General features: G+C 37.0%; 1 protein-coding gene and 1 long non-coding RNA gene across 3 annotated transcripts in view; one reads left to right on the top strand and one right to left on the bottom strand.

Annotated features, from left to right (window-relative positions):
* LOC134741418 (uncharacterized) overlaps positions 1-15,977 on the top strand; it is a 233,174-nt gene that overhangs the window by 88,250 nt on the left and 128,947 nt on the right. The gene's annotated exons all lie outside the window — the stretch shown is intronic.
* Positions 11,472-15,977, bottom strand: part of LOC134741408 (serine/threonine-protein phosphatase rdgC) — a 152,668-nt gene continuing 148,162 nt past the window's right edge. For both annotated transcript variants that reach the window (XM_063674178.1, XM_063674179.1), the window contains exons 13-15: positions 14,731-14,879; positions 14,248-14,350; positions 11,472-13,919 (exon numbers count right to left, since the gene is read on the bottom strand). In XM_063674178.1, coding sequence (XP_063530248.1) covers positions 13,717-13,919; positions 14,248-14,350; positions 14,731-14,879 — 455 coding nt within the window. In that variant the 3' untranslated portion in view covers positions 11,472-13,716. The remainder of the gene's footprint in view (positions 13,920-14,247; positions 14,351-14,730; positions 14,880-15,977) is intronic.

Below are 15,977 nucleotides of genomic sequence, written 5' to 3'. Positions count from 1 at the left end.
GAAAGAATAAGAATATCAAACATTTTGTTTTTATAAATTAATAATAAATAGTTTAGAAGTTATTTAAGAAAATAGGCAAAAAATAGCCATTCCCCCAACTTATCTCCGAAACTACTGGATCTAAAATAAAATAAAATACACTAAATAGTTTTTACCCATACTCGTAATTTGATAGAAAAACCTATTAGAAATCTACAGTCAAGCGTGAGTCGGACTTGAGAACAAAAAATGCGGGACACAGCTAGCAGCAATGGTTTACGTAAACTTTGGGTAGACAGCTGTTATGACGGCCGAAAGCCGAGATCCGCATAGAGCCGAAGGCCCGAAGCGTCCCAGAAAGGCTTAAAGTGAGGCCGAAGACCGAGCTGCGGGAGGTTAGTGGATAGTGCTCAAACACAGAATAATGGTAGGATTGGTAGGTGAATGCGAAGCCAAAGGCCGAGCCCCGCGTAGGGCCGAAGGCTTGAAGCGCCTGACAGGTGTATGCTTCCTGTAAATTCCACAAGTATCTCAATGCGAAGGCTGAAGGTCGGGCTCCGCGTAGGGCCGAAAGCCCGAAGCGTCCGGAAGAGGCGCGCCTACACGCAAGGCGAAGGTCGAGCTGCGGAAGATTAGTGCTTGACGGTCATTGAATAATGCTACAAGTATCTAAATGCGAAGGCCGAACTGCGCGTCGGACCGAAGGCCTGAAGTGTTGAACAAGTGCATGTTTCCTGCAACTTCCTCAAGTAAGTATCTTAATCACGAAGGCTAAAGGCCGAGCACCGCGTACTGCCAAAGGTTCGAAGCGTCCGAGAGCACGTTCCTGAAGCATTGCCTTCGGCCTTTCAAAGGAAAGAGAAGGGGGACCCCTACAGGTCTTTAAAGACGTTTCACTCACGTTTCAGTTTCACATAAAAAAATAAACATTGGGATGAATAATTGTGAACTTCCCTCTTAGCAAATATATTAGATTAGATGATTTATTTTACGAAAGACAATTACATAATAAGTTTGCTTTGATGTCAAAAATATAAGAATTTCTATCATGCTCGTCAAAATGAAATAAAAATAAAAATAATAACAAGACTAATGAAAATCGCATAATCTGACAGACAGACAGATTTATTATAATAATATGGTTGACATTGTATATTATAATAGTATGATTGAATTGACGTAAAATTTGTATTTTTTTTTATCAATAAATGTATCTTATCTTATGGATTTACCCGAGTTTGAAGTTAAGCGAATCAATTGTGTGATACCCGTGGAATGCGAATCCGACTCGCACTTGGCCGGTTTTTTTTTCAAATTAACTCTTTATACCTATTTTAGGGTTCCGTAGTCAACAAGGAACCCTTGTAGTTTGCGTGGTGCGCCATGTTCGTGCACTATTTAATTTAGCTTAGTGATCCTTAGTAGGCAGATAACTACTATAAAACTGCAATTTGCTACATGGGTGATTTGGATGAGTTTCAGTTGGTTTCAGTGATATTACTGATGTCGTTGTTGATTATGTAGGTTGGAGATTACGTTGTTGAAAATTATCGGAATTAATCGTTCCGAAAGTCAAGAAATAATGTGCCCGATCCTACAGTTGATATAAATATTTATACATATAGGTATTTAGCAAAGAGGATATAATAAGATAGAGCGGTACTTACTGTCATAGTAAATTCTGTAACCACTGTAAATTCACTGCCCTCTGTGGCATACTTTAAAACTAAAAATGAAGATTTATAAAAATACGTTCAAATGTATTTAAATATGGATAAATGCTTTTTTATTTGCATGAATTATTTTTCTATGATTTTGACCCATGTTCTTCAACGGATATGCGTTAAAATTATAAATAACAAATGAAACCGCCAACGCCCTCTATATGAGAGTAGGCCAAAACTAGTGGCGCCATCTGATCGAGAATCAAATTTTCGTGATTTTCGAGGCACGTTTTTTCCTTAGACTGTATCCATCTATTACGGAGTTATATCTATCATTGTAATTAGGAACTCAACTATACATTGTACAACGCTATTTTTATGTAACTATCTTTTATGTAACTAACGCCATCTATGTTCGATGCGCGTCAACATCAAGCCAAACCACCACGCAACAAAACGCGAGAATCGGCTGTCTCAGTCGAGTGAACTGCCGTCTGTAGGTTTAAAATTAAACTAACTCAACTTGGAAGTTTTGAATGGTATTGTTAGATGGCAGTGATACGGCAAATCCAGGTAAGCTACGACTGTATTTTCAATGCCCGCCGTAAGATGACGCATTACGCACACTTTAGAATTTCTGAGAAACCATTATACATAGATTAGATTAGTATATGTTATCCATTATATAGGGGTCAAAATAGTAGCTTATTAGGCTGCGTTTGGCAGAGATGTCCGAGGATGCGTTTGTTAAGAACCCCCTATCACTGGCATTGGTTTTTGTTAGGGTTTCGTACCCAAAGGGTAAAAACGGGAGCCTATTACTAAGACTTCGATGTATGTCTGTCTGTCTGTCCGTCTGTCACCAGGCTGTATCTCATGAACCGTGATAGCTAGACAGTTGAAATTTTCACAGATGATGTATTTCTGTTGCCGCTATAACAACAAATACTAAAAACAGACTAAAATAAATATTTAAGTGGGGCTCCCATACAACAAACGTTTTTTTGCCTTTTTTTGCGTAATGGTACGGAACCCTTCGTGCGCGAGTCCGACTCGCACTTGGCCGGTTTTTTAATAATTCTGGATGATATAATAGAAAAATCTCGAGTCCAATCATGAACTACTCCCAACCCAAATTCCCCGAAAACCTTTTGGAATAACCAAGTACACCTTGTGTATAATTGAAGAAAATGGTTTATTCACCGACTTGACAAGCTTTATTATAAATTATTCGTGGAACTGAACTTACCTCAACCCAACTACGAAGTTTGAACTCAAAGAGCATTAATTCCATCTAAAGCACTAAACTTTAGATGGAATAAATTAAGTGAACAGAATAAGTATAGGGAGAGAGACATAAAAGAGACAGATTTTGAAATAACCACTTGCATTATGCATTATTTCGCTAGTTTCAGAGCGAATCTTCGGAATCTTGCATGCATCAAATATTTGCAGGTCCTGCAAATTGAAGGGAAGTTTGTGTTATCACCAAACACTAGCTCTTACAGAAATCGTTCCAAAACTGCCAAAATAATACAAGTGGCTATCGACCTAGGTCTGCAGTCTGTGAGCATGTCATGGATAAAGCCAATCACTCAATCAAGTTTGATAAGCCTCTGGTTCTTGCCAAGGAGAAGCGTTACATACCCAGAATGCTGCGCGAGGCCATTGAGATTAAGAAATATCCAAACTTTAATAGGGAAGATGGCTTTTCTCTACCACCAGCTTGGGATCCTGTAGTCCATCTGATAAAGGAGCAAGCGAGACATAGACTGTGAGGGATCCAACACTAAGGGTTGGATGATGCTGGACATTCTGATGTTTTGAAAAGATGTGTCCCGCCGAGTTTGTTGCCGGTCCCATATTGGGATACCCTCCTACAATTTAGGAGGGAATTAAATCTTCTCGGGTCCGTGGTGTAGGGTTGGAGCCGGCGTAGTTTTTATCGCGTATATATATATATATATATATATATATATATATATATATGTATATATCTTTACTTGAAAATAATTGTAGTGTATAACTAGCCTTATGAACCGATTTTGCATGTACAACCAGCCTTAAAGTTTGTAGTCTATGATTGTTCATTATTTTAGTATGTGGGTATTTTTGCACTTTGTAATTTTTCCTCAGTCACCCGTTGACCACGAACGCTGTAAAGGGTTCGAAACGTCGGGATGTATAAATTCAATATACGCGATATAATCCGTTTTCATAGTTTTGTTTCATGAGTAACTATCGCGGTAACCGAAGACAATACAAGTGGCTCTTTCAAAACCAGGCTCCTTCATGCCACTCCTCATTACAGGTAGATTTTAAGTCTTCTTTAAATCGCGACTACTTTGCAGCGCGGCACTGCTGCAGTAAATCTCAGTTCTATATGCTAGATATCGACGTCGGCCCGTCAGTTGTTCGGAACTGTCAAACTTTTGTTCTAACTGACAGGCCGATATCGTCAGGCGGACTGATAGTCAGTGGGCCCCTTTAGTTGGCAGTTACTATAAAAAGCTCGTATCTTGTAATTTATGTGTTGCTTTACATTGCGGGCCGAATTATTTTGAATGGTTAATATTTTCATTGTATTTCTAAACAAAACATCTCATATACTTCTTAGAGTATGGCTTAAAGGATGCAATGGCTTAAAGGAGCCACTGCTACGTTTTAGGCTGTGAGGTTCAAATTAAAACAAGGAATCTCACTTATTAACAATTTATTTCTAACTTAAAACGTCGCGAGCCTACGAGAACGTCGAAGGGTCAAAGTCCGATAAGCCGTCTGATTTCTGCTGGCGCATCCAGGCCACAATTGTTTAAAAAAAACTTCTTAGATTAGGCCCTATACTAACCACTGTTTAAATATTCGCCCGTATTGAATTTAATTTACACACTGTATAATTATTCAGCTAAGCAGATTTAGGAGCTTGAGTAGTTTGCATAATGTGAACAATGTTATGCTTATCTAAGGGGATGTGTATAATACAATCCCTCGAGGTAAAATGATTCTCCATGGTTTTAGTTGGCTCTTAAAGTATCATGACGGTACGAGCACGCGGCGTGATTTTATTAGGAAATAATTAAATAATTGGCCAAGCCCGAGTCAAAGCTCGAGGCATTTAGTGTTCCGTGCGCATCGTTATACTTTACAGAGGTTAATATTGTCTTCGCGATAGTTACTCATGAAATAAAACTATGAAAACGGATTATATCGCGTATATTGAATTTATAATACATCCCGACGTTTCGAACCCTTTACAGCGTTCGTGGTCAACGGGTGACTGAGGAAAAATTACAAAGTGCAAAAATACCCACATACTAAAAATAATGAACAATCATAGATTATAAACTTTAAGGCTGGTTGTACATGCAAATTCGGTTCATAAGGCTAAACCACGCAAAAAACTACGCCGGCTCCAACCCTACACCACGGACCCGAGAACATTTAATTCCCTCCTAAATTGTAGGAGGGTATCCCAATATGGGACCGGCAACAAACTCGGCGGGACACATCTTTTCAAAACATATTATACTCGGAATGTCCAACATCATCCAACACTAAGGTCTCACAGTCTATGTCTCGCTTGCTCCTTTATCAGATGGACTACAGGATCCCAAGCTGGTGGTAGAGAACAGAGGTTACAGAGGTTGTTTGCCTGCTTTTAGTTAGGGTTCCGTAGTCAACTAGGAACCTTAAAACCAGACGTAGTTTCGCCATGTTTAACTCTGTCTGTCCGAGGTTTTGCTCTTTCATTGTTAATGCTAGAAAGCTGCAATTTGGCATGGATATATAAATCAATGAACCAATCCGACAAACAGATAAAAAAAAATTTAGGGTAGGTACCTGTAAACGTAAAGTGGGCATTATTTTTTTGTTCACGTCAACCCTATGGTGTGGGGTGCCGTTGTATAGGTCTTTCAAAAGGAATAGGGGTCTTCAACAAGCATTTTTTTGACTAAGTAAATATTTTTGGAAATTATCTAGGTATCCAAAAGAAGAAAAAATTTTGGCCCTCTTTCTAACTTTTGAACCATGGGTCGAAAAGTATGAAAAAAAAACGTGATTGTAGAGTTTAATAAAGACATTAAACTAAAACTATAGGCAACATGATCAGTCAAGCCGTTTTTGAGTTATCGCTTATCGCAAAACGTCTTCCTTTCCTTCATAGGAAAACGACGTACAAAGCGCTGTGAAGGTATTCCATTTTGCTTGTTATGTGCAAATGCTACTTACTAATGTTAGTTCTTCGTTTTCGTTTCGTAATTCCACGTTTAATTAAACGTAGAAGCTACCGTGTCTTTAACGTATCGTTAAGAGATCACAGAAAATAAAATTTTCAATGAACCATTTTTTTAGATACTTAATGAAGATTAAGTCATTTGTAAGGAACAGATTTGATACGGAAGTGCTAAGGAAGTACTAAGTAGTCAAAATAAGTGATCTTCTTCGGCGGGAACGGGCTCGATTAGATGCATAAGCCTGCATCAAAAGTACGTCGCGGGGACGGTAATTTGTGTTTTGGGAAAGTATCCTATGAAACTCAGTGACACATTCATCCTCAATGTAGTCATTTGCAAGTATATACGAAAATCGAGCCATTGTATTCGACAAAAACCTAGGAGATCATTTATAGTTGTGCAGTCAAAACGGCAAGTGCAACGTTACATCCAACCGCTCAGATTCGAATAGGTCAATTTTATGGTTCACCATTATAGCTCGGTATTCTATACTGCTTCAATTTTAATTAAATTTAGAACTTATTATTTTGATTTGATTTTGTTTCTAGTTCCATGCCATACATATATAGATTTTAATATTATTTAGAACGGCTAAAAATGTAGTTTGTCTAAGCTAACAAAGTGAGAGAGTGTAAGTAAGTAGTGTAAGAATGAGATAAACGTCATATTTTCATAGAAATTTGACATTAATGATGACATAGTGACACTCGGACTATCAATAATTGGACGTAGTTTAGAGAAAAGGATCTAATCCACAATTTGTTAAAAAAAATATCTTTCTTTCAAACAGAAAATCAATTAATTTAAATGTCAATATTTTATGGATGAATCGCTAAACTACGTTCACTTGATACTGAATTCAGTCCGAGTTTTTTTATTATTAAGTTTTAATAATGTTTTTATAACAATATAAACCGCATTAATGTTATTACTCTACTTAAGCTGTCAAAAAAGTATAAGTTATGAGTAAGTTATTTATATTTTCTGCACGTCTTGAATTTAGGACGAGGAAAAATATATAATATTATCGTGTTTTTCAAAGAATTTAAAAAAGAAAATCTTTTCCATTATTGTTTTTAAAAGAAAAAAATATTCTAGTAGAACTTGGATTCATGAGTACCTGTCGCTGGCTCTAAGGTTGACGAAATATACTGCCCGATTCGAACTTTAAGATAAGTCAAATATTACGACTAGATACGATATGTATTAGATATGTCAGTGTCAAAAGTGACGTTTGTTCAAACAAAAACGTATCGTAATATAATCGTAATATTTGACGTATCTTAAAGTTCGAATCGGGCCGATAAAGTGAGCCGATTTCTCAAACAAGTTTGAACAACATCGGCTCAATTTCGTCAACTTTACCTGTTTCCAAAAACTAGAATAATTTTTTTAATTGTCATATTAAATATACTATGGGTCTTCCAAGATTATTTTCTCGTAACAGAACGGGATCTGGTTGCTGCTCTCACCGATCCTTTCAAAAATATACATACGGTATACAATTATACACAAATGTCATCGTACTTAATACAAATAAGCAGGTTGAATTAAACTTTGTGTCACACACATGTCATTAATTTAAATGCCAAAGTTTTAAGTAAAGATCTTTCTCGCTAAAACGACTTCCTGATATGAAATTACCAGTCTAAGAAGCTGATCCAAGAAGCTAACCTAAGATCAGGCTGCAGTTAAAAAACTAATAAAGTTAAGGTTAACCTGATAATTTTCCCGCCGTCTCCATACTCGATTTAGTTGGTTACTGGCTGATTAGCTGCCTGTTAGCTATAGTTTTCCCGAAAATTCCCAGGACAGTGGCGAATCTTTTTGTATGAAAACTTGCAACTTTAAATGCATTTTTTATCGAAACTACTGCAGTCTAAAATGAAGTCAAAATCAGTCTATCGACTCAATTTTTTGCAAGCTTTCTAATGGTACCTCACTCGATTCTTACAAATGAAATAAAAAAACAGGTTACCCCTCTCAACCCCCTAAATTACCCCCTAAAATAAGAAATAAGCGGTTTTGACTTATTTACAATATTAGTGGTGGTAATTGCTATAACTGTTTCAAATTTTAGGTATCTATGACAAACGGTCTCTGAGAAAAACGCATTTAACTGATTTGCAAGACCGAAGTGATCCCATAAGTGTTCCGTTTGTCAAAACAAAGTTTTGCACGGAACACTAAAAATATATGTCTAATCTATGGTAAGTCTATTTTCCGAATTCCATTAGTTTTAGCATGTTACGTTTTATACAAATTGTGTTTCACTGTCGGATCCTAATAATATTTGTAATTCACATTAAATACCTACATGACAAAGTTAATATAGGCATGTCTCCAAATATTTTGACTGAGCTACAGAAAATAACACTGCTTCAGATCACTTTCAACACAGATTTTGAACACAGTTTTTTACTAAAATTCATCAAGGAAAATCGTTGATATAATAGTACATTACTACAGAGGCCGTGAAGTAAGGGGTTGCCGGCCGTAGTGAGGCATGTAGTGTACTGCCTATAGTTTTTCTTTAATGGTTGAATGATGGCATGTCACAAATATCTGTGAAGCGAAAATTTAAAAAAAAAACCACCCACCGAGGGCTGCGTACAAATTAAACTTATTTCTTATTTTATTTATATATATTTTTTATTTTTACAAATTTATAGTTTTGAGATTTATCTCTGTACTTGAGTGTATGACGATATTACTTGCCAAATTTCATAGTTCTAGGTCAACGGGGAGTACCCTATAAATTTTGATTCCCAAGACTCCCTCGCTCGGAAAACCTCAGTTTATAGCGCGAAATCTGCGTTCAAAAGTATTTTATAGCAGTGCAAAAGTCATTTGAATTTCGAACACGTTGAATATGTCTGCCTTTCTCTTGTTTATTTTGTTGATTTGAGTGTGTTATGTCTTAAATTTGATATGTTAAATAGAGGGCAAAATTAAATATGATTATTTTTATATTTTTATTGTTTTTTTTCTTGCATCGCATGTTCCTCGCTGCAGTGAGGTGAAAAGTTGTGTGTTCCACACGGCTGCAAAATTATTTGGCGTCTCGTGTCTTGAAAGCCTCGCTACGCTCAGCTTTCAATTTCAACACTCACGCCAAATAACCACTTTTGCGGCATAAACGGTCGTATTTGAAATTGTACAAAAAAACGGTTGTATTAATATCGATGTTTTCAAATTTGGTGTTTGAGATAAAATTATCCCTTCTCGTAGGCGTACCATGATATCCCTGGAATCATTTTACCCCATTAGTAATTAACTACGAGCATTTCCTGTACAGGCCAGAGCTACCTACAAACCATATCATGTCGCGAATTTATATTAGTACGAGCGTATCTAGAAATAATGTTGTGGGCATATTAATAAGATGTCCTTTATAACGGACAAGTTCCATTTAAGGGTTTGCGTTGTGTTTAAAATAGCAAGCAGAATCTGTGCTTCTGATGGCGTTAAAAAGAAGGTCAGAAGAGAGAAAAAAATCCATCTTCTGAAAATAAAGAAACACTGGAATCGACTAGCTCAAATGATTTAGACGAAGAAATCCTGCAATATCACAAAGGAATCATATGTAATTAAATTTTTGACGTGTAATATGTAATAATATTATTAATAAATGAGTATGAGTATGAGTATGAGTATGTGATCATTTTAAATCTACCCTAGGGATCATTTTATCCTGACGGAATGACGCTCGTGCCTTAATTGGAGTATGGGCCACTTGTCTGGGACGCTATACCTGCGTAGATACCCTGGCGCCGTCCTATATTCCAGGCACCAAAGTTGGCGCTGGTGCGGCCGCATTCTCGGCCGAAAGCCTCAAACGTCGCAAATATGCCACACTAGGTAGTAGCTACATATTTGCGGTGTTTGGGGTGGAAACCCTGGGGCCGTGGGGACCTAGCGCGAGTCGCCTCTATGAGGAGCTGTCAAAACGCCTCATAGAGGCTTCTGGTGACCCTCAGGGCTGGCCAATATTTTGCCCAGCGGATTAGCATTGCTATCCAGCAGGGCAATGCGGCCAGCCTTCTGGACACCCTACCGAGCGAATTCGACTTAAATAAATAAGTAGAATACACTTTTATTCACACATAGGTATAAAATTATGCTTTACTAGACTTTTAGAAAACATAACATAATTAATAAACTACATGCAAAATATGAGAAATGAGTATGCAGTTGCTTAGATAAGTAAATGGACTATTCATAAATAAATCTTATGTTTTTCTCTTCAACTTTGAACACAGTAAAGTTTTTCCCTTAATTAAAGGTATAATTTTGCACACATCCCTTATTTTATTTTTCCACTAATAAATTACCAACATAAATGGAGTAGCAGGGCGGCACTCATTTCTCATTATTATTATGGTTAATATTGTGATTCCATCGAGATTTTACTTCTTTGTCAAATGCCAAAGTTAACGTGTCTCCCTGAACTTTCACCTTTCGCCGAAATCTTTGTTCCTTTATCCTGGTTCCCACATCTTGCTCGCTCAAAATAGAGTACCTACTTTAGTAAATACAGCATGCATTGGCTATAAAACGGTAGAATTCTGTATATTTAATATTACGAATGTATGTAGGTACGCATGGGGCTTATTTCACCACGCTCGCTGTCAAATGACTGTCAATTTTCTGTACATTTCGATCGATAAAAAAAGGTAATTATTTACATTATTGTTAATCGATAATTTACTTATCGGACCAGCAATATGTGCGGCGCATTTTCACTATCAGGTGACAATTCACTTATATATACCCCTATACTGAAACCGGGACCTGAGCATTTATTGTTTTTGTCAAAAACTGAAAAAAAAAACTTGAATTTGAGAACCGTACTTTAATCTTCAAGAGTATTTAATTCTACTCGCACTCAACGAATCATATAAGTCCAAACTCGAGCTCGAGAGTTTACTAGTAGCTAAAGCATTCCTTTTCAATCCCTTAAAGGGCTTAAAGGATGACTTCTGGGATTAAGTTAATTTTATTTAATATTAATTTAAGAAATATGGACTCAATTGTCTGAAATAAATGTTTTTTTTTTAAACTACCGTATGTCCTTAACCGGGACTCAAATTATCTCGATACCAAATTTCAACTAAATCGGTTCAGCGGTTTAAGCGTGAAGAGGTAACAGACAGACAGGCAGACAGACACACTTTCGCATTTATAATATTATGTATGGATTGTCATTTTTGATTACGACTAATTAAAGTAGCTTAGAGTCCATCTTAGCTAACTCTGCACAGACTTTGCATTGACTAAGTGTGGAAGTGCCAGTACAAATATAAAGTTTTCATTGACGCGTATGGTAGCATTCCAGAACACGCCAGGCCAGATTCTTTACATTGTTACTTACTGTAGGGACCAGGGGGACCTCTGTCTCTATATATCTCCGGAGAGCATTTTGCACAAAATGCAGCAAAATGCTCTCCGGAGATATATAGAGACAGAGGTCCCCCTGGTCCCTACAATCCAATATTGAAATTTCGTCGCACAAACGTCCTCGCGTCATCTTTTCTTATTTCAATTATCTACATCAACATCAGGCAGGTATCCACAAAACACTGGAATAAAATTTTCATTTGCAATATCACATTTTAATGGACAATTATGAAGAAATCGGCATATTGGCTACAATCCCGTAATGCAAGAATAATGGTTGAAGAAGAATGATTTAAAATAGTACAAGTAGCGGATTACAGTTATTGTACGATTATCTACTTACATTAGAATAGAGATAATAATAGTACATTTCGATACAAGTGCGAAAAATAGGAAATTCGCAACGAGTGGCGACAAATACTCCCTTCGGTAGTGTTTTAAATCGACACGAGTTGCGAATTACCTATTCGCACATGTATCGTACAACGTTTTACAGCATATGGCCCTTTAAATTTTCGACATAGTTACGTAATGTGGTAATTATCGCACTAGTGCGGTAAAGTATATATACTGTAAAGAGTATTTTAAAAACAATAATAGAGAAAGTACACAAATAGGGTCAACAGTTCAGGCTACAGACAAAAGTCCCCGAAATGCATAATTACTTGCCCTTGGCTAAAATAGCCTATTTAAAATTGCGACGCGGATGTCTGGTACCCTACTGCATTGGAATGCTTAATAATTGAATATAGAGATATGTATATGAAAATGTACTATATACTCTTACTAGACACGCCAAAAATGTTTATCTTCATAAATAGATACCTTATAATAAAATTGTTTATAAATTGTTTATTGTTAATAAGTAAATTTCAAGTAAATATTATTACCTAAGTAAATATTATTTCTACAGCATCATTGGAACTGCACCGGTTTATATTGGCTAATAGGTAGGTACATAGTTAAAATTGGAAAAATATTTCCGGTGCAGTTTTTGTGAATAAATACAATTTATTATTATTACAGTAGGTCCTATAAAAATACAAATACAAATTATCGTTAAAATTGAGTAAAGGATTTAATGACATTGTTCCCATTCGTTAGTTTTAAATTTATCAATTATTTGTGTTTTTGATACTGAACGTACGAATACAATATACCTAATTTGCTCAATAATTGGCACCGATTCATGAAACAAAATGTTAAAACCAGAAAAGTTATTTACAAATTAAGTTAATTTTCATCATGTTAAAGTTAAAGTATTGAATTGGTCTAATGTCTTATACGATTTTTTACTAATAGTGAAATTTTGAAAGCACAATGTTCAGTATTGATTTTTTTTTAGGTAAGGAAGAACAATTGAGGAATATACATAACGTGAAACTGACCACTTTTCGCTAGAGGTCAAATTTCGCCGAGAGAATACTACTCGTAATATGGGACTGTATGAATCGTTAGTAAATAGTAGGAACTCAAACCACGAACGACATAAATAATATAATCGAACTGACCATTTTATCAGTTTTGGTTCGATTCCAGCTCTGGACACTGGGGGCTTTGGCAATTTTTTCCTTTATATATGACATTTATTTCGGTTTATAGTTTTATCCCGTATATCTAGGAATATTTTTCCATGATATCTCAATGGGCAAATTGAGACTATATAAAAATGGACTGTTTCACGGTAGGTTTTGTGTATCAGATTGATATTTTAACACTAGTATTTATGATAAAGAGTATTGATCGAAATTACTAATAATTCGTTTAGGACAAAGATCCAGCACGCCAGCGGTCATCGACGATATAAAGGTCCTTTCAAATATCCATAGTCAAGTGCCACGTCATTTATAGAGACGAAAAAATATGCTAACGACAAACGCTGTCGTGCTTACAATACAACTTAGACGAGTAGAAATAGATTTACAAAAGTTTATCACGGATAAAGCTTCAATTTAATGTAACAGCGCACACGTATATAAAATATTCTCATCTTATAAACATCTAAGCAAAACTTTGCAACAGAAATGCATACAACTGACATTAATATCAAAATAGAGAATATCCACAAACGTGCAGCACAGTGGAGTTTATCACCGCTTTATAAAGCTTGTCACTTCCACTTGCTTTTAGCAGGAAAAAACGGATGTTTAAAATCGCAAGTAAATGCTTCCCTTAAAGGGTCTGGGTTTGATACAGCGGCGTTACATGTCGCTCTCGAGCAGGCCAGGCCGGCGCGGCGTCTCGTCACAATCTATCAACTCTATCTCTTCGATCAGTTGGGATACGCTGGGAACGCTCTCGCCCAAGGGATGGGCCAGTCCATTTTTGTTAGGTTTCTCGTTGATTTTAGTGTCTTCGTTGAGTTTGAGTACCTCAATGGTGACGCCGGTTTCGTCGCGATCGACCGCCGTCCGGCAGGGGCGGCGGCCGGGCTGTTGTCAAGTGTCTTCCTCGTCGTCGCCCTCGAGGTTCTTCTCGGCGAGCCGAAAGCTTTCAAGGAACTCGTTAAGGTCGACGAGCCCATCTTTGTTAATGTCCATTAAGCGGCAGATATCGACCAGCTGCTCTTGCGTCATCGGGTTCGGCATGTATTTACCAAGGAGCTGACACGCCTCCGAGAACTCCTCAAGAGTTATGTAGCCTGTCCATGAAACAATTAAAATTACCATTTTTGCAAATTTTGCTCACTGATTGTGTAGTTCGCGCAGGAAGTCTGAGGAATCGTAGTGGTGCTCCGCTTGCCCCCCACATCCCCGAGCTCGGTGCGCTACACGGTGCACACGCTCCCGCTTCCTCACCTAAAATTCCATCGGACTTCGTGCGCGAACTACCCGTAGGTATACGAGTTCGCCAGCATCAGCCATCGAATATTTTTGTACCTACGATTGATGAAACTATAAACAGACTTGTTCAGAAGTAAGTGGGCTGATAGATCGGCTTTGATTGATGCAGAGTGACGGAATACAAACCTGAGTTATCCTTGTCTAAGATTTTAAAAATAGCTTCTAAACTTGTCTTGTTTCTGTAAAGAGTGTCCACGACAGTCTGCGTGTCTGCTTTACGTGCCAGTTTCTGCAAAAAGATTGCAATTTAGTAAATATGTGTATATTTTACAATTTTTTAATAATCTTGAAGTGTAAAAAACACGATGCAATACCAACAAGTTCAAACACAAAAAAACGATAGTAGGTACCCTAATAATAATAACTAGTTTCTGATCGACAGATGTTCGTGATATTGTGCTACCAAAAGACTGTTCTTTATCTAGGCATTTTTTTACATTTAAGATGATTCCTCGAGCATTTCGAATTAAGTTTAACTTTACAAATTCTTATTTTTTTAAAGATTGCATTATTTTTTTAAGGATATAAGAACCGGCCCAAAAGTTTATAAAATAATAGAAAATAATAATAAAAGCTCCGAAAATACACCTGCACACATTAAATACGTACATTAGCAGTGAACTCAAAGGTATCCATGTAGCGCACCCTGCGCGTGTCGGGATCCGTGCGCACGAGTTTGTCCTTGAGCATGCGCCACGGCAGCCCGAGGTGCGTGGTTTCTTCCATGGCCGCGCACCAATCGCTGATGGGTATGTATCCTGTGAACCAACCAACAAAAGGCTATTCTGACTCAAGTACCTAAGTACATTTTGTAATCATAGGTACAACATGTTTTTTTTAAACAGCAAGCTAACTTTCAAATTCCCATGAATCATACCACCACTTTGAACGTCATATTTTCTACTTTAAATTTGTGGAATTGCGACTAAGTACTCCCGCACTTTGTCACTTCGAGAGGCAGAGTTAGCTAAGACGGACTTTAGAAGATTTACGGGTAAAAATTCTTTTCGTTGTCTGGTTTCTGATTAGTCCGTCACGCTTCTATTTATGTCTTTAATCAAATAAATAAAAAAAAGTTGAGTGCTATTGGATGGCTTTCTATCTGTATAGATTATCATTTATAATTCTCTTGAGAAAAATTAAAATCAAAATTCACCCCTTACAAAAAGCTCCATTCCGTTCCGTCACATTTTTTGGGGACAAAAAAAAAGACAACGAAAATAATTTTGACCCTTACATCAATGAACTCTCAAGTTAACCTGACCAAACCTAAATCGGTCCAGCCTCTATGAGAAATCAGGGAATTCAGGGAACATACATAAAGACATACACGAATACGAATCCGACGAATTGAGAACCTTTCCTTTGAATTTTTGAAGTCCGTTAATAATACCTGATTCATTTTAGAAATTAACTACATTTTTAAAATTTCAAATGACAGAGGCGCCTCTTAATAATGCGTCTTACGTAGGCGAACACTCGCGAACAAGAAGCGAAGCGGCGCAGCGGGCCCAAGGCATTCGCGTTCGGTGGGTTGAGGAATGGCAGCCACCGAAACGCGTAACACGGTCTTTCCACCGCGATACAACCGGCTGACGATTTGTTTTATTAACAATAGCATCTAAACTACCATCTGACAAAGTATCAAACGGGAGCGATGACGCCGATGACTAAAAAGAATTTTATTTTTTACATGTTCATGTGACCAGCTGACGGTCTTTCCACAGTGATACAATCGGCTGATAATTTTGTTTATTCACAATAGCATCTAAACTATTATCTGACAAAGTATCATAGTATCAAGTATTGTGCTCCCTGCGTAATTTGCGAACTTTTGCTAGTTTTTGCAGTTTTAT

The sequence above is a fragment of the Cydia strobilella genome, chromosome 5, assembly GCF_947568885.1.
Source record: "Cydia strobilella chromosome 5, ilCydStro3.1, whole genome shotgun sequence".
NCBI classification, from domain to species: Eukaryota; Metazoa; Arthropoda; class Insecta; order Lepidoptera; family Tortricidae; genus Cydia; species Cydia strobilella.
The sequence above is the reverse complement of the archived record's forward strand: the minus strand, read 5'-3'. Positions and strand labels throughout refer to the sequence as shown.